Source organism: Mytilus californianus, unplaced genomic scaffold (assembly GCF_021869535.1).
Source record: "Mytilus californianus isolate M0D057914Y unplaced genomic scaffold, xbMytCali1.0.p SCAF_13, whole genome shotgun sequence".
Taxonomy (NCBI): domain Eukaryota; kingdom Metazoa; phylum Mollusca; class Bivalvia; order Mytilida; family Mytilidae; genus Mytilus; species Mytilus californianus.
In genome coordinates, this window is record NW_026262615.1 from 17,512,559 (window position 1) to 17,538,904 (window position 26,346).

Sequence of the window (26,346 nt, forward strand, 5' to 3'; positions counted from 1 at the left end):
TATATCATTATTTTCATATCTTTTTAGGATGGGAGCGTATTTACCTGTTAAATGATTTTTTTTACAGAATGTTTTACATTCTAAAATGTGTTCTTCTCTATTGCCCTAAAGCTAAATGTCATCGTCATATCAGAGACATGTATTTACATGTGTATATATGCCTCTGATCATATGTATAATGGAAGACAATAAACGATTTGTAATGTATATACCATCCGATGTTTCTTCTAACCTAGGTACAAATTTACACAGTAGTCGTATTACGTAATAATTACGAATGTAAAATTATTGATTAGGTAACTTCAGTAGAATATGCACTGTATCTCTACACTGGCGTGTTTTAAACAGATATTTTTGTCTGAAAGTAAGAACACATTTGTTTGATTAAGGTTTATTCGTGATGTTTATAATTTCTCTTTATTCCCGTACTGAATTTTGTTTTAATTTTCACCAAACTCTACCGATAAAGAATTTGATAGACCCATTCAATGATATTTAATTGTCGGTAATTTTTTTTGATCAAGTTAAAAATAATCTAAACTGATGGTGACTTTTTGTCCTGTGACTGTTTGTCCGTGACTTTTAATCTGTGACTTTTGTCCTACATTCGAATAAAAACAAACAAATGCGTTGCACAATAAATCCATTGTAATTAATAGATTTTTTATTCTCTGAAACTTACGTTGCAAGGAAATCAAATTGAAAAAAGAAAACTTTGAAGACAACGTCTCTTTAACGTCAAAGCATATACAAAAGTGAAAACTAATGTTCCTTATGTTAAACTTTATTATGCCCCCGCCGTAGCGGTGGGGGCATTAAGTTTTACCCTTGTCCGTCTGTACGTACGTACGTACGTCCCAAAATTGGTTTCCGTTCTCTAACTTGAGTTTGCCTCAACCAAATGTTATGAAACTTATACACAATGCTTATTACCACAAAACACAGATCAAGTTTGAATTTTGGTGGCGTCACTTTAACCGTTCTAGAGTTATGCCCTTTATAAATGGAAAAATTGCAAAATGTTTAGTTTCCGTTCTCTAACTTAAGTTTGCCTAAACCAAATGTTATGAAACTTATACACAATGCTTATTACCACAAAACACAGATCAACTTTGAATTTTGGTGGCGTCACTTTTACCGTTCTAGAGTTATGCCCCTTTATAAATGGAAAAATTGCAAAAGTTTTAGTTTCCGTTCTCTAACTTAAGTTAGCCTCAACCAAATGTTATGAAACTTATACACAATGCTTATTACCACAAAACACAGATCAAGATTGAATTTTGGTGGCGTCACTTCAACCGTTCTAGAGTTATGCCTCTTTATAAATGGAAAAATTGCAAAAATTTTATTTTCTTCTTAATATCAAGTAATTTTTATACGACCGCAAAAGATTTTTGCGGTCGTATATTGGTATGACGTTGGCGTCGGCATCGTCGTCTTCGTCCGAAGACACATTGGTTTTCGCACTCTAATTTTGGTTTAAGTGAATGGATCTCTATGAAATTTTACCATTAGGTTCAATACCACAACAGGAAGGTGGGGATTGATTTTGGGGGTTATGGTACCAACAGTTAAGGAATTAGGGGCCAAAAAGGGGCCAAAAATAAGCATTTTTGTAACTTCCAGACATAACTTGTGTGTTAGTGTATGGATCTCTCTGACATTGTACCACAAGGTTCCATATCACAAAGGGAATGCTGGGATCGATTTTGGGGGTAATTGCTTCAAAATTTTGGGAATTAGGGGCCAAAAAAGGGGAAAAAAACAAGCATTTTTCTAGTTTCATGACAATAACTTGTGTGTAAGTGTATGGATCTTTCTGAAATTGTACTACAAGGTTCCATATCACAAAGGGAAAGTTTGAATTGAGTTTGGGGTAATTGCCCAAAACCCTAAGGAATCAGGGGCCAAAAAGGGGCCAAAAATAAGCATTTTTCTAGTTTCCAGACAATAACTTGTGTTCAAGTGTATAGATCTCTCTGAAATTGTACTACAAGGTTCCATATCACAAAGAGAAAGCTGGAATTGAGTTTGGGGTAATTGCCCAAAACGTTAAGGAATCAGGGGCCAAAAAGGGGCCAAAAATAAGCATTTTTCTAGTTTCCAGACAATAACTTGTGTTCAAGTGTATAGATCTCTCTGAAATTGTACTGCAAGGTACCATACCACAAAGGGAAGGCTGGGATTGATTTTGGGGATAATCGCCTCAAAATTGTAGGAATTAGGGGCCAAAAAGGGGCAAAAAACAAGCATTTTTCTAGTTTCAGGACAATAACTTGTGTTCAAGTGTATAGATCTTTATGAAATTGTACTACAAGGTTCCATATCTCAAAGAGAAAGCTGGTTTTGAGTTTGGGGGTAATTGCCTTAAACGTTTAGGAATTTGGGGCCAAAAAGGGGCCAAAAACAAGCATTTTTCTAGTTTCCAGACAATAACTTGTGTTCAAGTGTATGGATCTCTCTGAAATTGTACTGCAAGATACCATACCACAAAGGGAAGGCTGGGATTGAGTTTGTGGGTGATGAATCATAAGGGGGTTAACAAAATTTGGGGGGGGATTTTTTTTTCCTTTTTTTTTTAAATTTTCCATTTTAAATTGGTTATTTCTGATTTATATATAAAAGCAAATAATAATGATATAGTTTCAATGGGTAAATTAAAAAAGATTAAGTTCTTAGACCACATTCATTCTGTGTCAGAAACCTATGCTGTGTCAAATATTTAATCACAATCCAAATTCAGTGCTGTATCAAGCTTGAATGTTGTGTCCATACTTGCCCCAACTGTTCAGGGTTCGACCTCTGCGGTCGTATCAAGCTGCGCCCAGCGGAGCATTTTTTTAAAAATGAAATAATGTTTTAATCTAAGATTATATCTTCGGAAATAAAATTTCGCATTTTATTTTATTTCGTAGAGACAGAGACATGTATACTAATGACTTTGGAGCCTATATCAGGAGATTGTTTTACCTAGTATTAAGGCTTTTGAAAATAACTATATTAGAAATGAAATTGTGGCCTTTCCTATATTCTATAAAGTTGAAATTTACGGCCATAGTTTGCTTCAAGTGCGAATTACAAAAAATGGTTTCGTCTTTACTTAAATTTTGGGAGTTCATGTATATTTGAAGTAACAGCAATCTTAAAGCCATGTCGCGATGATGGATGATGGCTGCTTAACGTCCAGCGGCAAATTAAATGCATATTCCGGACGAGAACACGTTGAAATGTAATAAATAAACCCTGCTGTGTACTAGACCGACGCGCTTAGTAGAAGTTTTAACGTGCTTGTTCACAATGTAGCAGTCTGGAGGAGGACATGTAACCTTGGACACATTAATCTGACTTAAAATAACCCCTTAACAAAATATATATATAAAAAGATAGCGGGTATGCGTCAATCAAAAATATCAAATGATCAATATTTTACATTTGTCAGCAATACGCAATTGTCATTACACTAAGTCAAGTTAATTATCGCATCTAGCCGAAATAAGTTACATATATATATTATATTCTGGATAAGTTACATTATTGCATAAAACCGCCATTTTCACAAGAATATTCCATTCACCAAATATAGAACACCGATTACTTATAGCACTGGATTAATAGACGAAAGCACGAAACGTAAAATTTACCAATGAACCATGATATTCAGTCTACACCCTGTCTGAAGGACACTTTAATCTTACATGGATCCCATATGCCAGACAAAGTTATCCTATTACTCATAACAAGTGAGTATTTCACATGATAAAAGAAGCTTGATGAACCATGAAAAATGAGATCAAAGACAATGGACATATGACAGACGGCAACTTAGCAGGTGCGGATTCAGGATTTTGAAAGGGGAAGCGGGGTATTAGTAGTCAATGTTTGGAGTGTAACCTGTAAAATGTCTATGCATTTATCATTTGTGAAGCGTCATAAAGGTGGTACGGGTAACCTTCCCCTCCTGAATCCGCATCTACTTATTAACATATTGCTTATGAATACAAATAAAGCATCTACCCTCTGAAATGTAAGGCCTTATATAACTAATTTACGACACCGGCGCCGGATAGTTATACCCATGCCTAGTGTTCAATGGCTTTCGTAGCAGGCGACACAAACAAAGGCAACAGTAGTATATTGCTGTTCGAAACTCATAAATCGATAGACATAAAAACAAATCCGGGTTACAAACTAAAACTGAGGGAAACGCATCAAATATAAGAGGAGAACAACGACACAACAAAAACACAACATTAAAATGTAACACACACAGACACGAACTATAATATAACAATGGCCATTTTCCTGACTTGGTACAGGACATTTTAAGAAAAAAATGGTGGGTTGAACCTGGTTTTGTGGCTAGCCAAACCTCCCGCTTTTATTGCAATGTTAAGTATAACATTAAAATGACAACATTACAAGACAGGAGTACAATACAAATAAATGGGAGAACACATAGGACAGAGAAACATACGAAAAATAGCTAACAAAAGGTACAAGGTTTCCAAATTTAATACGCAACACGCGCGTTTCGTCCACACAAGACTAACCTGTGACGCTCAGATCGAAAAAGTACGAAAGCCAAAACAAGTACAAAGTTGAAGAGCATTGAGGACCAAAAGTTCCAAAAAGTTGTGCCAAATACGGCTAAGGTTATATGTCTAGGATAAGAAAATATTTAGTATGTAGAATAATTCATACTTTTGCAAACAGTAAATTTATAAAAATGACTATATAATAGATAAACATGATAACACCGAAGTGGTCACTATGCTTACATGGAAATATATGCTACTCCCTACAGAATTTTTTTTTTAGTTAAACATGTCATTATCGTATATTTTTATAAAAACTACTCAATTTTCGATATGTTCGTGTAGATTTTAACCATGTCGTCAGTAGTGTTTAGAAAGAAATTATTATAAAATGTGCTAGAACCTTAAACTACACATACGGATCTATGGTTCCATGACAGGTGTACATATGATGTAATTGTGAAAAAGCCATGTAATTGCCACGTTTCTTTGATATTTTAAGGATCATTGATTGTATTACCTGTTGATTATTGGCACGTGCCATCGAACTCGATATTTAAAGACAGAAAATATTAAATAACCCATACATTACTATTAGAGGAAGAAGAAGATGACGAAGAATTATTTAATTACAGTGCAACATGAACAAACAAATAAATACATGTTTTATAATATTAAATAATCAGCCGGTCAAATAGGCTTATGATGGATGCACTTTCTAATAATAATAGTCTATTCTGATTCATGAAAATGATTTTTGAAATCAAAATTTAATCTTTGTTATATTTACTAAAATGAAAGAAAGGGTAAACGCAATTACAAACATATGTTATAAGATATATATTCGGTGCTGAACTTGAAATTAGGTTATATTGTTTTAACGGAAAGTTCTATGAAGATCTTGAGGGGGGTCCTTTATTTCTGTATTCTTTTATTTTTTAGGCCATTTTTCTGTATTCATTATACTTTTTGTATATTATTCTCAATTCTATATATTAAAGCACCTTTAAGTTATTATTCTCTATTCTTTATTTTTTTTTGATTCCATTTTCTCTATATTTTTTGCCAATCATTCTCTATTCTGTAAACCCCATCAACATGCATCCTCCTCTATCCGATGGTATGCTATTTATAGTTTTAACACTGTCCCGTCACGGTCTTAGTTCAATTTTAGAAGATTAGATGCCACGAACTAATTATTAAGTTTAAGAGGAAAGTATACAAAGATAACGAAATTAACGAAATGAATTATCTGACATAAAACATATTTGTACTCGGCGCTGATCGTTCCTGATAAAGTTAAAATCCAGAAACGTGCTTCAGACGCATGAAATTTATAAAGTGTTGTTATCACTTTTTTGTTGTTGTTACGTTTAAAATTTGCAATTACTTTTTTTTCAAAGAATAAGTAGATAAATACTTAAATTAACATAAATTAGAAAAATAAAACCAGAAACAGTAATTGACGAATGATTTATTTCCTAAATAAAACAAATTAACAAAACGTTTAGATGTATTACATGACTTTGTATCAATTCCCTAATCTCTTAAAAAAAAAAAACAGAAAAAAAAAAATCAACCAATGATTTTATGTTTAATTATTCAAAAGTTACGTTTTTCATTCTTGCATTTATATTATACATTTTTTGTAATTAAAATGTATCATCCACATGAAGGGACGTAACTCCTAGTATCATTCTGACACACTGAACGGATCATAACCTGATCTGAACATTTTGAATGTTACTTTTTATGTCTGGTCTGAATTCGTCCAAAACCGTCTTAACAGATCTTAATCGAACGTCCGAGCCTTCCGTCTTGTTTATCTTGACATGAATGAACGGACTGAACACGATATATCATAACAGCGTCTGAAAGTCTGAAAAAGTCTTAACGTTTTTCCCTAGCTGTAAATTCAGTCGATTAAGACTTGATCAGACCAAAATGACCGTTTGAGACTGAAATCTTGCTACTAGTGATAATGAGTGGGACTCTACAGTAAACTATCCATATAAAAAAAAACAACATGATATTTTGAGGAAAGAAAATATAAACATGAATCTATATATATATGTATGATCATTTCATATTATGATATATCTGTATTTATTGATATTAAAACAGAAGAAATATACCAAAGAGATTATCAAACTCACAAGTAGAAAACTAACAATACCATGGCAAAAACGATAATGTATTCTTTTCCTACATATCTCGTAGTGACAATGCATGAAATATTCGCCACTGAAAGTTATGAAAGTACCTTCACATCGTTACTTTATATATCGTTGTAAAAAATTCAAATCTTGACTGTTTATAACACCAATAAACACCATCCTTATTGACTGGTGATAGAACAGTTACAATTTAATGTTTAACATGTTAATTTTAACTGCTTAACCTGATACAATATTTTACTATTTAGTTGTTTGAATGCTCCATGTTATGTTTTTGATTGTTATTTTACAGAAACATACGTAACTTATTCCCTTGTTGATATAAGTTCTGATGAAAAATGTGTTCTTTTTTAAGTTGAACAATGCCGATAATTACGTAAAACTCCATTATTTTAATACTGACAGTATTCATGGTATTCAATAACAGATTAAAAAAACCATGCAATAGTTGATAATTGTTAGTCTTACACGGCCTTGATCTACGCATCTTCTGAACAGTCTTATTTCTTACCGATATAACATGTTACTTTTATTATTCTTCCCTTAGTTTATTTATTTTGTATTTACATTGTGTCATGGGTCAAACTTATTTGTTCAGTGTATGTTCAATGGTGTTAATATGTCTTTTGATTAAGCTATTTCATATATTTTATAGTGTGTCTTTCTATGTTGTGATGTTACACTATTGTTTCAGAAAAAGGGTGAAGGTTTAGTAGCATTAAAACGTTTAAACCCGCTGCATTTGTTTGCACATGTCCTAAATCAGGAATCTGATGTTCAGTAGTTGTCGTTTGTTGATGTGGTTCATAAGTGTTTCTCGTTTCTCGTTTTTTATATAGATTAGACCGTTGGTTTTCCCGTTTGAATGGTTTTACACTAGTAATTTTTTGGGGCCCTTTATAGCTTACTGTTCGGTGTGAGTCAAGGCTCCGTGTTGAAGACCGTACTGTGACCTATAATGGTTTACTTTTATAAATTTTTACTTGGATGGAGAGTTGTCTCATTGGCACTCATACCACATCTTCTTATATCTATTAACATTAAACTATTCAGTCGTGCTCAGCATTTCCGTCAATTGTCAGAATTATCCTCTGCATTAAATCCAGTACTGTTCAGACAATTCGCTTGCAGCTAATTCATTACTGTTCAGTGGCTTTTCAGTCAATTTAGTATGATGTTGATCATGTTGATGTATACAAGTAAATAACAACGATTGAACAGCCTGAACAAAGACTGAACAGATCTTAAAGGGAAAATTCGCGATTTTTTACTTATCATCTTATTATGTTCATAATACCATAAAAAACATATTCACCAAGTTTTATCTGGATATGAAAACTAATAAAGAAGAAAATTGGGAATTATTAATTTTATTTATTCGAACTTCCTGACTTCTGTGACGTAGTTTAAGTCTTTTTGCATGCCGGGAGTGGAATTAATCTCATTTAAGTCTTGTTCGTTAATCATCTAATAACGCGATTTAAAGCGCATCGACGACTTTTGGCGTAGCTATTAACCAACTAATAATTAAGAAAGTAAAGTGATCAGCCGTGCAACTTTTAAAAATAAAATGTACGATTTATATGTTAAGGATTTCTGATATGATCATAGTCATTATAGTAATAAAAGTAAATCATACAATAGAATTTTTTTTCCGACGGATATTTTCAACAAACAAATTTAACTGATAGTGTATTAAAAATGCATGTTTGTATTCTCACCTTTTACTTCAGTATAGCAAACATTTTCCGCTAGTACCGTGTAAATACAATGTGTATTGTACTGTGACACTTAGTGACTACCTGTTGAATGCGTGGTTAAATTCAAGGTATTTAAAGGTTTGCATTCTGTAATTCTAATCTTTTGATCTTCACTCAGTGAATTTTAGCCGTCACGGTTCACCGTTCCAGGTGTGAACATCATTTCGTATGAATGATAAACGGGAGTGATAGTTTGAGACAGAAAATAAAAAAAGAAATATAATTATTTTGAGGGAGTAGTATGGTGGCACAATAACTGGATAGCCGTGGTATATTTTTATATTTTCCGTAAGCTCAGTTTAAAATGAATTATGACTGCTGAATATTTTTGTAACAATGAAATACTGAATTAATTTAATTGAATAAATATTAATGGCATTCTAAACACGAGTGTATGAACTAAAAATTGTACTATTTTAAATTAGAATCGGTAACCTTGAATATTTGAAATAGATAATTACCAATTGTAATTATATAATTTGATCCGTCCAAAGCGATCTTTATTTACATATTCAGGAATTAATGTCCTTATCAAAATATTTTAAATCTCACAACGTATAAATACTTCAGCCATTTGAAAAAAGATAATTAAAAAGTTGATAGGAAATTTAAGGTTAACTTTGTCTTATTGGAATGAGATCGAATAATTAAGAACAAAAATTATTTTCCGGTTTGAAAAACATAAAAAAAAAATGATAAAAGAGAAATGTGGGTTTGAGACAGAAAAAAATAATTATTTGGGGAGGAATATGGTGGCAAAATACCTGAATCGCCGTTATATTTATTTTTTATATTTTGCGTTAGCTCAGTTTTTAAATAGATGGGTGAGTACTTTGTTGTAACATCGGAATTCTGAATAACTTTCAATGAAATAATTTTATAAATAAAAACGGCCCACGAAAACGAGCGTATAAACCAAAAACTGTGCTATTTTGAATTATCATCGGTAACCTTGAATATTTAAATGTGCAGAGAAAATTATCAGTTACATTGATATAGTTTGGTCCGTCCAAAGCGATCTACATTTAACTAATCGGGAATGTCCTTATTAAAATATTCTACATCTCACAACAAATACTTTAGCTATTTGACCAACGATGTTTAAAATTTTTTACAGAATCAATCTAACGTCAACTTGCCTTTATTGAATGGAGACAAACCGGCGGAATCAATGTTCAATTTGTTGGGGCCCTTTATAGCTTAATGCTGTTCGGTGTGAGCCAAGGCTCCGTGTTGAAGACCGTACTTTGACCTATAATGGTTTTCTTTTATAAATTGTGACTTGGATGGAGAGTTGTCTCATTTGCACTCATACCACATCTTCTTATATCTATAAGCAGTATTATCTTTAAATTTCTGTGATTTAATACCAAGAAAGAAAAAAATCCCGAAATTAATTTGATACTTTGATACTCAATATTTTTCCTGGAAAATAATCACATCCTCATTCGGTCTGAAAATAAGATAAGAAACTGGTATACAGAACATGCAGAAGTGTGAATGTCATAAAACCTTGTTATATCAGAAACCATTATAAATGTGAACCTGTATACGTAAGACCTCATGGGATGATGTACCTAACCACATACAGGTAATATACAAGTAGCTCTGTTATACCCGGAAATGTCAAGGTTAATCACTACCGATACAGAATGTACCAATGCAAAGTAAATTCTGATGATTGTGAAGCATGACCATTCATGATTTTAGAGGAGTATTAGGTGGGGGATTGTCGGAACGATTTAAATTCTGACTAGATTTTTTCTCAATTTAAATCACTGAACTAAAAAAAAAAAGAAAGGAGAAAACAACGTTCAAGAACAGAATTCTTCTTGTAAATTCATAAATACAACGTTCTTATTTTGTAACTTTCGATAGACTTGACCTCCAACCCCCACCCCCTCAAACCTGGTTACATTATATCTAACAATGTTTATGTTCCTGCCCAAATAAAAAAAAAAAAAGAAGAAAAAAAAAAAGAAAGAGATGAACCACTAGAGATGAACGGCAAGTCACATCAGATTCAGATATTTATATAGTTGATTGTCGTTAACTAGAGATGTATAGTTACATGTCTCTGCGTTAACTGATAAGAATAACAGGAAAGTATAAACTTGAAATAGATTTATGATGAATAATATGCAACTGCGGCACCCCTTTTTATCAAAGCGTACATGCATGTATTTTAATGACTGTCCGTTAGTTCGATCATAATGACAATTGTACGTGAAATCCTATAGTTGGTGAGACTTTTTTTTTTACCAGATATGCGACTTTTCGTATTTATATTTTCTCTTATATTACTCTTATTTAATATTTTATGCATAAGTGCAATAGTGGGAATGGTTTATTCCCCCACAAGCTAACGTAATAAATTAATCAACCCTCAAGCTGAGCAGACGTTAATACAACTACTATCAGTCTATCCGGAGTGAAGTTTCTTTATTTCTTCAAATAAACTTTTGGGGATCATTATTGTACGTCCAGTGGCATATATATTACATGCATGTCGGAACAGGAAAATTGGCATAAGGTTCTATTAGAACCATGTTCACATTAATATACATTATACCCAACAATTGTGATGATGACGAATTTCTTCAACTGTTCGAGAACAATCTAATTGAAATATAAATCTGTGATTTTATTATGTCCATAACTTCGATGAACCAAAGCAAGTTAGATATCGACCTGTATTTAAATCAAATTGGTTCTAGATGTTCTTTCTTATATTCAATATACAATTTTAAATTGCGACTATCTATAGTTTCGTAACTTTCTATCTAGGCGTATAAACCAATGATCGACAAGTGCGTATTTTTTAAATCAATAGTTTTTCATGTTTCAAAATGTCCATCATTATTGACAACGAGTATATACTTACATTTTCCCCAATTTACCCTTGGAAAAATATGTAAATAGATTTTTATTTTATCAAATCTTTTTTTGGAATTATTTAGATTTTCATAAATATCATTCTTTACACTAGAAATGTTATTTATAAACAAGCGTATGAGTTTAGTAATGACTAGTATATCACTATCGGACACGTAAGACAAAGATGTATATTACACCTGATAGTTTTAAAATGGAAAGTTACAAGTTATCGGCCGTGTACACTGATCAATACCCTCAGAAGTGAAGCGATGCATGGACATGCTTTATGTAATTGTGTAATAAGAGTTTTTAAACCCGACAGGAAATCGCTTGAATACCTGGACGTGTCACCTCACAATACCTCAGGGAATAATTCCTTTAGCCATGCTGGTGATCAGATAAGAGAAGGTCCGAATTTATTTAAATAAGTTTATTACATAAAAGAATTATGAACAAATTAGATTTTCGAAAACGATTTTACACGGAACACTTATTTATGACTTTGAACTTTGACTTTTTAACTTATTCCCATATAAATTTCTTGTTCCAAAAACTTCGTAAAGAAAAAACAGTTTTAAAACGACAGACCATAGTTATTTAAAAAAATAATTACATTTTCCGTATCAAGTTAGTTAGTCGGATAAATGCGACTACGTTAGGTTACTGCTGGTTTTGGTCCTTTGTGGTTTATAGATATATCGGGGTTTCTAAACCGAGAAGATGTCAAAATGGCCGCACGCAGAGAATTGATACTCTAAATTTAAAATCGATGGCGATCTCTTATCTAGCAGAATAAAACTTTAATATTTATGAATTTGTGCTTTTTTATACAGAATGGACATAATATCATTTTTTTATTTTTTGGCGAGGTTTCCCTTTAATTGACAGAAAGGCAAATTGTCAGTATTGAATTTACTGCAGTGTATTGATTTGTATATCGACTGAAAAACTGAACATATCTGATCAAATGTTGTCTTTTAAGAGTAGTTTAGATCAAAATTACCGTTTCAGATCAAATTTGGTTTACTGGTGATATCATCTTAAACTAGATATTTTGTTTGCTTTTTGACTATCAAAGTTAGTAATCAAGAATGCTGTCTGAAAACGTTGTGTTTTTTAAAGTAAGGAACGCAAGGGATTACAAAAGTTTTAGATACGTTTATCTAAATCGTAGAATAGAAAGCACATTGAAAACTTAATTTCAAGCAACACAAATACATGAACTGGTTTGCCTTAGAAGGGTGAGTAACTTTATCTTAACTAATATAACCCGTTTCTGTGCGTAAAATATCATTACAAAAACAAAGTATACATTTTCCAAGATATTGTAGGTAAATGCTCAAGGACATCTTCCTGATAATTACGAAGAAGATGTAGAAGAAATGGGTCGTTATGCTACCCACAGGTTTCATATTTCAAGTGAAAAAGTCAATACTTTAGCTATAAGTAAGTGGTGGAGTAATTACAAAATAGAGGGCTACGGTTACAACTTGATATCCCACAACTGTTGTGATGTTGTGTTAAAGGCTCTAAAAAAAGGAGGTGCCTGGGACTGGAGACATCCTGGAATGAAGATTATGTCAACACCAGAATACATGGTTAGATACGGAAGATCTTTGAGTGATGCTAAAAGAAAAGATAGCAGTTGGTTCTATATTCTCTGAAATACAATTGACGTATGATGATTTGCTTTAAGTCAAAAACGCCTTTTTTTCTCACAAGAAAAGTTCTGTAACGGGAAATCATTTCTAAATGTAGCAATTTATAAGTTTATGAAAAGAGACAGAAGATACTTAAGATATAGTCAAACCCTTTAATCGGAAACAAACTGCAAAAAAAAAAACCAAACGAGAAAACGACCTAATGACAAACAGCGGTCTACAAAAAAACTTAAATTAAATACTAAATACTAAACACAAACCCCATCAAAAACCAAGGATGATCACATGTGCTCCGTGAGCATGTAAGGGTATTACTGGTTGATTATCTTTAAATAGTTTCTTAATTAGATTGTTTTAAATCCTTCCCACTTCAAAACGTTTTTTATTAAGTAATTTACCTTAGATTGACACACGTCAAAAAAAGCATTATTGACAGCAATTTATTTTGTCATTTGGATCTTATTCGAATTAGTTTCTACATAAAAAGTATAAACAATGACGTATATCCAAAGCCATTTAGAATAACTGATTGCAAACAACAGTGCACTATTTTTAAGTAAAATAAAATATGGGCATTATCAAACAAGGCAAGCACAATGTTGGTATCTTTTCTCTTATATGCTTCCCTATTATGCAAACAACCCATCCTGATGTATAAAAAGTACAAAAATGCAATGGTGGTCAATAATTCCCATTAAGATAAAAACAAAATATTGCATTCTTATTCAACAAAAACAAAAGTTAATGCATTTTTATCCTTATATTATTCACATTCTATAAAACAAATTTATTTAGAGGCATTTATAATGATTGATTGCAAATAGCATTGCATTATTTTGGATAAAAAGAAGAAATATTGGCATATTAAAACAATGCGAACACAATTTTAGGTTGCAATTCTGTAAATATAGACAATGCAATTTTCCATAGGAACTCCCTTTGCGGCTAAAACAGCCACTTTTACTATGAAGTTTCGTGAAAAATCATATCCCAGAATGGAAAGTTGATATGCACTACTATTTTATTCAAAGGTCAAAATATAGGGCTGTGCGGCATATTGTCAACATCATGCCCTGAACTTTAAACTTATACTAAAATTCTATACTACCCCTACCTCCACTTTTGGACCTCCTAAGAATTAAATTTTAGGAGCTACCATGTTTTTCTATACTGGTAACATTTACAAGTGATGCCTCTTTGAGATGAAACACAGAGATCATATTTGGGAAGCAGTACGTTAACAAATTAACATATAATTATATGAATATTAGATATCTCCCCAAAAGAGGCGTGGCTCGTGAAACAGCTGTAAACAAAGAAACAAAGTGCAACCTATATCATCTTTTCTCTAATATTGGTCATTATCTGTAAATAACAACCAATCCTGATGTTAAAAAGTACTAGATTCCAATAGCGGTTCATGATTTCAATTAAAATGAAGAAACAATTCCCTTCTTATCCAACAAAAACAATTAGCGGTTCATGATTTCCTTTTAAATAAAGAAATAATTGCATTGCTTATTCAACATAAACAAAAGTTTAAGTTTCTTTGTCCTTGTATTATTCACATCTTATACAAAATTACTTATCTAAAAGCATTTATAATGACTGATCGCAAATGACATTGCATTTGTTCTGATATTAAAGAAGAAATATTTGAAATTTTAGGCAATGCGAACAAAATTTCAGTATCTTTTCCCTGAAATTCAGCATATTTTATGAAAAAACAACCAATACTGATATACAAAAAGTACCAAAATCAAATTTTGTTCATAAAAATAACATTCGTGTTTATCGAATGTAAATACTGTGGAGTTCGTTTTACATAAGAAGTTTAATTATGTATGTATACGTCCGATTCGTGCATATAAATAATTTACTGATCGATCGTTGACCGTTCTCACGGTTACTCTCATATAGCTTATTTTACGTATCTGGCGGATTCTATGTGTCATCGATCACCAATCATTCATCGATCAGTCAAACATCCGTCACCGATCATTCACCGATCAGTCAAATTCTCGTCAAACAGTAACGCCTAAGGTTGCAAGTACTATATGTATACGTAGACGTCACATACATTTCTTCTTTTAAATGAGAATTGCTCGTTATTCACTAAAAACTGCCATTTATGCAATGATATAATAGAACAATGACCAAAAAAAAGAAAAAGAAAATATCAGCTGTTTTAACAAATTATGTTAACATCAGATTTCAGAAAGATTAATTTATAGTTGATATTTTCTTTGTATGTTTATATACTTGTAAGAATAATGTTAGTGTTTCTTATGCCTCTTAAAGCTTGCTTATATAATATACTATTGCTGATGTATTGAATTGTAATTGTGGTGTTATATTATGTATATTGTATCAGGATGCACTTTTAATTAAATACATCTAAAAAGTATGATATGCTATTTAAATTTGTTTTTTTATGAAAAGTAGGGAATGAAATTTAATGAAGCACACAAATGAGTTATGATGTGCAATTCAAAATTTACAATGAAAACAAAAATGATTTCTGTACAATACAATTACCGCATAAACTTTTCTGGTACAAAATGCTATATTTTGGGAAATATATTCTTGTGGTTGGATTCCGCAATATTGATGTTTTACCGACGTAAAGTACTACATCCGTTACTCCGTTACTATTGTACCTGTGTATCAGATTCTCTGAAAGGGAAGGCAGATATTTCTAATTGTAGGTAAGACATTGATGACGAGACACATTATGTGCTATCCAAATCGTAGACAAAAAACGGGAATGTGATAACGACAATTTGAAAAAAATCCATTGATATCTGTGACACATATATTTCTTAACGGTCAACCAATTCGTGATAAAATCCGAAAAAACTTTCGAAGAAACGACTTCAAATTAACCACTATAAAACCAGGTTTAATTCACCATTTTCTACATAAGAAAAAACCTATACCAAGTCAGGAATATGACGGTTGTTGTTCATTCAATTGATGTGTTTGAGCTTTGGATTTTGCCATTTGATAAAGAAATTTCCGTTTTGAGTTTTACTTGATGTGTGTGTGCTTTTGATTTTGCCATTTGATAAGGAATTCCCTTTTCAATTTTCCTAGGAGTTTGGTGTTTTTGTAATTTTACTTTTTGAATCCTTAGTTCAAAAGCGTCCATCTAAGCAGAAACCTTCTATAAAAAAAATCAGGATAAGAAACGCAAGCTCTTGAATATAATAGGATCATGGAGATGTATACTCCTTATGAATGCGCAGCTGAAATGTTGATACCTAGAAATGGAAAGTTAAGAATTGGAAAGCTGAATTCATACCTTTTTTGTACTGTACACTGAAAGCGAATTGCCTCAAGAGTACTAAATTCGCCGTCGTGATTAACATAATTAAGTCTGAAAATTGATTAAAGGTCTATAAATTACTTTATGATCGATTGTTCAGTCTTGTATACTGTTCAAATCAAATTAACACGTTCAAATAGGAGCAAGGGATATAACTGCATGCAAACGATAAAGGGACAAAATCAATGTTGCTAAATATTGCTGCCTTTATAAATAACAAAATGCACCAAGAATTACTTCTTTTTGCTTGAATATGAATCAATATACATGTACCTTTCACAAGTTGAAAAGATGTATGACCATTGTCGTTTAGTGACTGTTCCATTGAAGTTTATCCCGCAATTAACTTTATTCATATTTTATAGTAAATAAAGAAAACACACACAGTTACAAAAGATAATAATATCATGTTAATAATAATGTTAGTGCAAAGAAACGGAGAAAGAAACCAACGAGACAACGAAAAAAGCTAATTGTTTGTTGGTTGTTTTGGAAAAAAGCTAATTATTTGTTGGTTGTGTTGGGAAAAAAAAAAGGACCACTAAATACATTGATACAATAAGTATTACAATATACAACGGAAACGGGTAATTTGTCAAAGAGACAACAACCCAAACAAAGAGCAGAAAAATAGCCCAAGGCCATCAATGGGTCTTTTATACAGTGAGAAAATCCTACACCCGGAGTCCGGTTTAAGCTGGCCCTTAAACAATAAGGCATACCAGTTCAGCGAAACGGACGCCACAATTAACTCTGAAACATACAAATGAACAACAATTAAAAAAAAACGCACAAGACTAAGAAAGCCGAGGGCTCCTGACTTGGGCGGGGTTTACCATGTTTTGTGAAATCTCAACACTCCACCTATACCTCTAGCAAATGTGGAATAAACAAACACACAGCAATTATATACTTGTGAGATCAGTTTTTTTCTATGAACTAAATAAAAATGTGTGTTATTCCACAGGGAAGACAGATAATAAACATATATATAAATAGTTATACGATTGTACGATTTCAACATTTTCACAAACAAAATAAATAATATGATGTTCTTTTTAACGTTTTCTATACGTTTATTTATGTGTTTCCTTTATTTTGGATTATCATTTGTTTTTCGTTCGTTATCTTTCCAACTTGATATTTTGTGTGCTTCAACTATTAATCGTAATGGTGAAAAAGTATAACACAAAAACCGAATTCCAAGGTAAATTCAAAATGTCTTTGCGTAAAACAAATCAAGATAAAATTGACTTTACTTCTTTTTAAATTAATGTCTTGTTTTGTTTTTTTCTGTATACAACTGTTGAACATGTACAATAAGCCTCACAATTTATTCACCCCGAAATCACACGTTTCCAAGTAATTGGAATATTATGTAAATAAGTTAAGTCCTGACAATGTAATGAATGCTGACATGTTACAGTAAGCATGCTAATCTGATGTTGGAATGGTTGGAATAATCCGGATGGTTGAGCATTGGGGTGAAACAATGGACAATTTCAGTCTATTTTTAGAATAAAATATTAACCTCAGAGATGAAGTTTAATGTGACTTTTTGTGATTGTCATTCAATTATTACCTCGAAGTCTTAGTAGCCAAACCATGTTGGCATGCAATGAATTCGATGTCATTGTCTTCCCTGGAAAATACTTTTTTGCAGACCAATTACTAGAAAAAGATGTACAGTTTTAAAGATTTTAAAGAATCTCCTATTTCTGAAGTGTTGGTAGGACCAAAGAGTTCCGGCTTGTATTTCTTTTCATGTCAGGCATGCATTTTGGATACTATTTCATATCTATGTTGCTTACAATGATGTAGCGGGAAACATATTACTCGTAAACTGAACTGATTTATGCGAAGTTCTGTTTGTCGATTATTTTTTTCAGGAATGCCATTCGGTTTGCAAGATTTTGATTATATCTATCATACCGTTCAACTAAGGTATATTGTAGATATATTGTTTTGCAAAATTAGTAAAATGATAGAATTTGGACTTCAGCGGAATCGCCGATTGAGAAATTATCATTCGATTAGTACATTGAGGTAATGTTTTTAAAGAATATATTTAAAATCATTCTTCTCGTAAATTTGGCAGATTAAGATTAAACGTAAATTCAGCATATGTAGAAATAGCATAATATATCAACAATCTATTTATTGGTGTTGGGGTTACAGTTTAGTTGATAATAACATTTTGTACTAATGTCTCAAAAAAGTAAACACTAATTTCATTCAATTTAAACTAATAATCTATATATATATATAATTAAAAATGTTTAAACCAATACAGACTTTATTTGTTATGATAATTTCAATATCTAGATACATTCAGTCATGTTGGGGCCCTTTATAGCTTGCTGTTCGGTGTGAGGCTAGGCTCCGTGTTGAAGGCCGTACTTGGACCTATAATTGTTTACTTTTTACGCATTGTGACTTGGTTGGAGAGTTGTCTCATTGGCACTCATGCCACATCTTCTTATTTCTACAGTGTCAGAGATACGCATTATGAAAAGGAAAAACAAAATTTAGATACTGTGGATTCATTATTATTCGTTGGATACCAATTTTCGTGGATTTCGTGGGTACAAGTGAACCACGAAATTAAATGTTCAACGAATGACATATTTTGTATAGGCTTGTACGCAGACTTTCGGTAAAACCACGAAATTAAATATCCACGAACATGCCAATTTTCCCTAATCCACGAAAATTGGTACCCACGAAAATAAATGAATCCACAGTATAAGGTATCTTTAATGATTTTTTTTTATGAATACAAATGTAACTAGTTATTTACAAATGCAAAGAATATGAACCGTTCGAACTCATAACCTCTGTGTTCACAGGCTAATAGTGCTAGTTAAACTTATTAGATCTCTCGGCCACAGGTGCTCTAATTGTACACTAATAGTGAGTAGATCAGTGCACGGTCAACGATCACATGAATAATACACATTAAAATCATGGTTTGCGCCTGTTTGATATAAATGATTAATGGATGAACAAAAAACGGTGCAAGGTGAGTAAATAGATGCTAGAGAAAGAGTAAAACGTTTGTAGATAATATGCCCAGATATTTGTACGAATATATTAGAAACTACGATCCGAAAAATATAATGGGACAAGAACACATATAACCGATACAAACATTGATATGGTATTTAAAACAGACAGTGTTGTTAAAAAACAGAGACTTATTAAAATTGACTATAGATTATTTATATTGATAATGGAAAAATGATTAATTTTAAACGGACTTCGAAATACACATTGCAAAATGGAAAAAGGAACAGTAGAAAAAGATGTGTCTAAAGCTTATCACTATCAAATCCATTGCATATATAACCGAGAAAGTCTGCGAAGATATGAATAAACCATATTTTGTTCTTGTATATAGCTATCCAGGCTGGGTTTTTTTATATTGATGTCTTAGTTTTCATAACTTCTTCATTGATGAGTCGGATGATTAGCAATTTCTATGATCCTCTGTATGTGTTAGGAGAAATTGACCATACCTCGTTTGAAATTACTTTTCTGAACGATCCATTTATATCCTCATTCATATGCTGAAATCAAAAGTTACATTTGTGCTGCCACTTCTCGATTCAATTGGCGAATCGTGTTTTCTACGGAGAACCTTTGCAATGTGGTCACGAAAATCGTCAGGACTCATAACATAAATTATTGGATCTAATAGGGGATTAATAATTACTAATGTGTAACAGTAAAATATCCATTGACTGATGTTTTCTGTACGGCTAAACAACTCCGAATAAAGTGCAATAATGCAACTTGGTAGGTTAGCAATGAGTACGATCGATATCACTAGACTAAGTGTTATTAGAGCCTTAATCGTCATCTGTTCTGTAAAAGTGTTGCTTGAAGAACCCGGGCGAGTATTTTGTCTCTTGTAGATTGTCACGATTATCAGATAAATAAGGACGGTACAAATACAAGGCAATGGCATTGGTATAACTAAAGCTGTCTTGATACTTGAAACACTTGTATTACATACTGATATACTGTTTTGAAACAGGAATATTTCAACCACATTTTGAAGAACCGAACCTAGATGACAAACAATGCATCCATTAACAATTCTTTGTAAGAAGTTAACTCTCTAATAACAGTTCTTTCTACAGCAAATGTTGCGTTGAGAAGGTCCAAGCAAATCAGAAACTTTGAAATAGTGAAAATATATATGTCCCTGCTGTTATGTTTCTTACACTAAGACACGCATACCTATATGGTATATGAATTCCGGTATCTAACTCTTTTAACACAATATAAGTGATAATTTCAACAATAAAAAATATATCACTTATACTCAAATGTATAACTAACTTTTCGAATCTCGATTTTCGTAATTTAGGCAATCTTTTTAATACCACAAGGGAAAGGAAATGTATTTATAAAGCAGAACAAAAGACGAAACTACTATATAATATATGCTTGACTTCGGCATGCTTATTTCTCATAAACAGAGTTGCACGTTTGATTTGATGCTTCTAAATATCCTGGTTAGCTCCTTTATAAGAAAAAAGTATGATTATTGACATAATATTAAATTTATACCTTGATTAGTTTACTATTATCAGATATAAGTTGGTCTCGGTAGTTTTTCAACGACTCATCTGAAATATCTTTCCGTTAATTATCTATTTATATTAACATGATAACTGTCACACAGAACAGTCAAAGTATAACTTTAGAATTATGATGAAGTAAACGTATAAAGCAATTACCTTTTCATTATAAAGTAACGGCGGATTATTCTGTTTCCACTTACATTGACTTGTTACGGCATCTACAATTCCTTAGTAACTAATCTATCAAGATTAAATAATGAATGTCAATGTCATTATAATTAAAGGGTCAAGTGAGGTTACTGTTATTTGTGAAGATGGCGGTCGTCTTAGACATAAGGTAACTTGGTTTAGATGTTTAAAGAACTGTTAGTTCAAATTTGAGGTGTAAATACAAAGATTTACACTACCACTAGAGCAAAAACAAAAAAAACTTAAGAAAACGGGAGATTATAAATCATCTCTGATTTCTGACATACATCCCAATTGCGTAAGAAACCTCAACATTTCATTGGTGAAACGTCGTTTAGTAACACAGTGTGTGCAAAGAGAACATATAAACAGTTAATACATGTAAGTTACATATCGAAATAATTGGAGTAAAATGTTGAGGAAAATTATTTAGGAAACATTGAAAAGAAAAGTTGTATATTGTCATAAGTGTACATAGCCACGTAAGAAAATTATACTTCAAAAATATTGCATTAAACATTTTTTAAGACGCACAAATTTGAGAAAGATTTCTTTTAAACTTCATTCGATCATTTTAACTTTTTCTGATTAGAGCGTCCCTGATGAGTTCTGTTTTAGACGAACCACGTGTCTGGTGATTTTAACTGATAATTGTTTATATGATGAATTCAACTCTAATGATAATCATTTTTTTCTCGTTCTATTGACATTTATTTGATTTCGCCAGCTTCACTTCAAGTGCTAACTTGCGGTATTGAAAATAGTTTGTCAGGAATCGAAACTACTGTTAATATCAGAAGTTTTTAAGCTTCTTTTACGCTTCACAATAAAATCAAATTTGACAAAAAAAATAATTTAACATGAAACATGTTAGTGCTTTGCATATTTATGAATATCACAAATATCCTTCACCAAGATGGAAATGTGACCTTTTAAAGTCACCGTAAGCCTAACGAAAAAAAGTTTTAAAGATGGCAATTTTGTAACTCAACGCTGTTGAACAAACTATTAACACATTGTATGCATGGTATGTTTCATTTATTCATATCACACTCCGTTCTTTGTGATACGAGAATTTATCAAAATATCCTTCTTTGAAATAATATTACAGTCAGAATCATTATTACAATATAAACAACATTTACCATATTTTATCATCGGTACAAGGACATCATTCGTAAATATAACTCAACATGCAGACATCTTATACGTTCGGGTATTTCACATCCAATCTTTTATGGTTATATTCTTTACAAAGCACGAAAATGTCAGTATTCACCTCAAAAGCTAACAAAACCTTTAAACAGACTTATTAAGAAGGGATATAGTTACGATACTGTTGTCAGGTCATTTTAGATTGCATATTTTGGCTTTAATATTGATTCACTTATAGGGTCTTTGCATCGGAATTAAACATATGTATTCTAAAACCAGTTGTTGGCATGACACGGGTTATGTTCTTCTCATATATTTTATGACGGTATAATACAAAACCCCTAACAGGAGGTATTGTGCCTGATATTCATATGATGAAGACATAATCTTTCAATCAGTTTAATTGAGGTCTGGAGCTGGCATGTCAGTTACTGCTAGTAGTCTGTTGTTATTTATGTATTATTGTCATTTTGTTTATTTTCTTTTTATTCCTATTCTGACATCGGACTCGGACTTCTCTTAAACTGAGTTTTACTGTGCGTACTGTTGTACGTTTGTTTTTTCTACATTGGCTAGAGGTATAGGGGGAGGGTTGAGATCTCAAAAAACATGGTTAACCCCGCCGAACTTTTGCGCCTGTCCCAAGTCAGGAGCCTCTGGCCTTTGTTAGTCTTGTATCATTTTTAATTTTAGTTTCTCGTGTATAATTTGGAGTTTAGTATGACGTCCATTATCACTGAACTAGTATACATATTTGTTTAGAGGCCAGCTGAAGGACGCCTCCGGGTGCGGGAGTTATCGCTGCATTGAAGACCCATTGGTGGCCTTCGGCTGTTGTCTGCTCTATGGTCGGGTTGTTGTCTCTTTGACACATTCCCCATTTCCATTCTCAATTTTATTAGTAGGATCTTAATGAGTGTATGTACTTTTTATTTACTCTGAGGTCATTCAACGTTCAAGGCTATCAACATATTTCAGTGATGACAATAAAGCATATGCCAGTAACTATTTTCATTTGTTAATAAATATCCTATCTTTTGATTGATATGTAACAGTTATCATAAAGTTTGAAAACATGCAAGATTACATGAGATGGACGATGTCATTCTCCCATACGACTTAAAAGAATCATTTGATTACACGATTGCGATGTTAGTATATCAGTTTATTCAACAAATTATAGAAGAAGAAGACGAATTATTTATTATAATGTAACCTGAATAAACAAATAAATACATGTTATAAAATACAAAATAATAAACCAGCCAACTAGGCTTATGATGCACTTACAGTATTGTTCATATCTATATTCTAATCATATAAGAAATAAAATTTATCAAAGACACTAGTCTTATAATTTAGTATGATTAAGACAGTAAACATGAAGAATATGAATCTATCATACACATTTTAAGAAGACTTAAATACCTTAATTACCATTTCAGTTTAGTATAATACAAAATCAACCATATGGAGTGATCACTCATTAAAGACACTAAGCTTATAATTTGGTACGGTAAAGCAAATAACTTCAGCAATGCAATTATATCATACAACTTTCGGGAGACCTGAAATACGTTGATTACGATTTTAATCTATGACTTCAGTTTAATAAACATTCAGACATCTGGATAGGGAAAAATCGTAACAAATACTAGGCTGATAATTTGGTAAGAACAATGCAGCAATTTCAGACTACTTGTTACAGATTTTGAAATACTATTTCAATTATTTCAGTTAACAAAATAGACTTGATTATTATATTATACGTACATATGTACCACGTGAAGAGTATTATAATTGCTTTCTATAAGTCCCATATATACAATAAGACGTAACGAAAAATAACAATCAAATGAAAATGAAAAATTGCGTGTAAGCAGACAGCTGAGCATGACGAATTATATACGTTTTTACACTCATTTGGGAGTTCATGTAAATACCAGGTTGCAAGAAGAATGTTTACATACCAAGCTTCCATATTTGACAGTTACATTTTCAAATTTTTAACTCTCTGTCTTGAATATCTACATTAGTTAACCTAATTGATGCATTGTTGTATTATCTGTTCAAAAATAATCAACTGGGATTCAGTTGAAATCTTTTTTTTTTTCATTCCTGATGTCAGTACAAGAAAAAAATCAACAAATAGCAGTGAAACGATTTTAGCTGAAGTCTTTTTTTTCTTCCGCAATAATTTCAGGCAAGGATATATTCTCTGGATTAATTGCATGACTGAATGTTCTAGTCAACCCGATTTTTATGGCAATCCTATGGGTAAGAGTTTAGTGGATATGACATTTTGAGCTTTCTCTCAGTGTTGTACATATTTATACAAATTGTTTCTTATATGAACAGGATAAATGATAAATGATTAAAGGAAAAGTCCTTAAAAGCATTGGGATTAAAGGTATTATAAAGTAAATATATCTTTCAGTGAAGTTTTTAAATCGTGGATTTCCTAAATTCCCTGAAAAGCATTGGGATTTGAAGATACTATGAAGTAAATATATCTTAACAGTGAATTTTTTAAAATCGCGGATTTTCTAAATTCCCTGAAATAATTAGTGATTGTGTAAAATATCTAACAGTTTCAGTGATTTTGTAGTCCCTGAAAATAAAATTAAAAAATGTTATTAAATCACAGTAAATATTGCCAGATATTTTTTTTAAATCCCTGATAACAAGTTTAAACTTAACAATGCTTAATATCTGAAATGTGTTTTTTTTGTATATACATGATATAGATAGACTATGACATTGCTAAGTATATTCGTTTAACAGACAATACAATTATCACTTTTCTGTTTTAAAGCACTACAAACCAGTAAAAGTCTTAATGGCCTATATCTGTACTCGACTGTACTGATTTTTACTCGACCAGTCTGAATTGGGCCGAATTTTACTTAATATTATTCGACCCAGTCTTAACCATATTTGACTGTTGTGATTTGTACTTGACCCCTATCTTTGCTATTGAAAATAGTCTCAACTATTACTCGACCAGTCTGAAACAGTCTTAACCCAGTCTCGACCTGTACTCGACCAGCTCTCTACCTATTTTTTTCAGTCTGAACCATACTCGACCAAAGATCTGAACAATACTCGAACAGTCTGAACCATACTTGACCAAATAACCTCTTCTTTATAATTTTGATTGTTAAAAAACTTTTTATTTAAATGACATGACAACAGCCAGAGTTAAATAAATATATATATAAGAACAGATTTTTACATCCTTTGATAATACACGATTCTCTTAGATTTGTCAAATCGAGATAAATAAATTATCTAATTTTAAAGTCTTAAACTTTTATTTACCTGAAAACCACACCTATAATGAGGGTAATAAAACCTTATTAAAAAAAATGCTTTTTGTTTGGCATGTGTTTTTTTTTTAAACAAAACTTGATTTTCCTAAATAAAAACGAATGTAGGATAGAAAGTCACAATTCAGTTTTGAGATTATTTTTCTTTGAACAATTAAACACTTATTTTAAAAAAAAACATTTTTGTATTTTTCTTGAAACAATATCAATAATGATCAAATAATTGTTAAGAAAACAAAATGTTACAGTGTCTAAGTACTTAAATGTCTTTGTGGTGCCAAGAAATATATCCTTTGCACGAATAAAATTTTATAAATCTTTATTTATTAAGTCTTATGAACAATTTCCTAAACTTTAAAAATGAATATGTGTAATAAAAAGTAAACCTTTCAAGATCTTTCTCATAAATATTCAAACAATTGTATACAAATTATTTGTGACTTTTTGTCCTATCAAATTTGTGACTTTCTGTCTTGTGAATTTTTGTCCTGTGACTTTCTGTACTTTGGTTTCATGGTTACATACAATAGTTATTTTGAATTCACTAGATAAGTAATACACGAGTTTAAGAAAAAGATGGTTCTCTTTTTACCTGTAAAACACACCTGTACTGAGGTAATTAAACCATTAAACCTTATTAAAGTGCTTCTTGTATGCCATGTCTTTAATTTTGACAAAACGTATTTAAATTTAATTAAGATAAATTTCTACTGCCACTTTGGAATACATTTCCTTTTTTAAAA

The 26,346-nt window shown here is 31.6% G+C and overlaps 1 protein-coding gene across 1 annotated transcript in view; it reads left to right on the forward strand.

Moving 5' to 3' along the window:
- Positions 1–15,417, forward strand: part of LOC127723272 (uncharacterized) — a 46,132-nt gene extending 30,715 nt beyond the window's left edge. The window contains exon 6 of the mRNA XM_052229840.1: positions 12,681–15,417. Within this exon, the coding sequence (XP_052085800.1) occupies positions 12,681–13,013 (333 nt within the window). The 3' untranslated portion in view covers positions 13,014–15,417. The remainder of the gene's footprint in view (positions 1–12,680) is intronic.
- Positions 15,418–26,346: the final 10,929 nt, after the last annotated feature.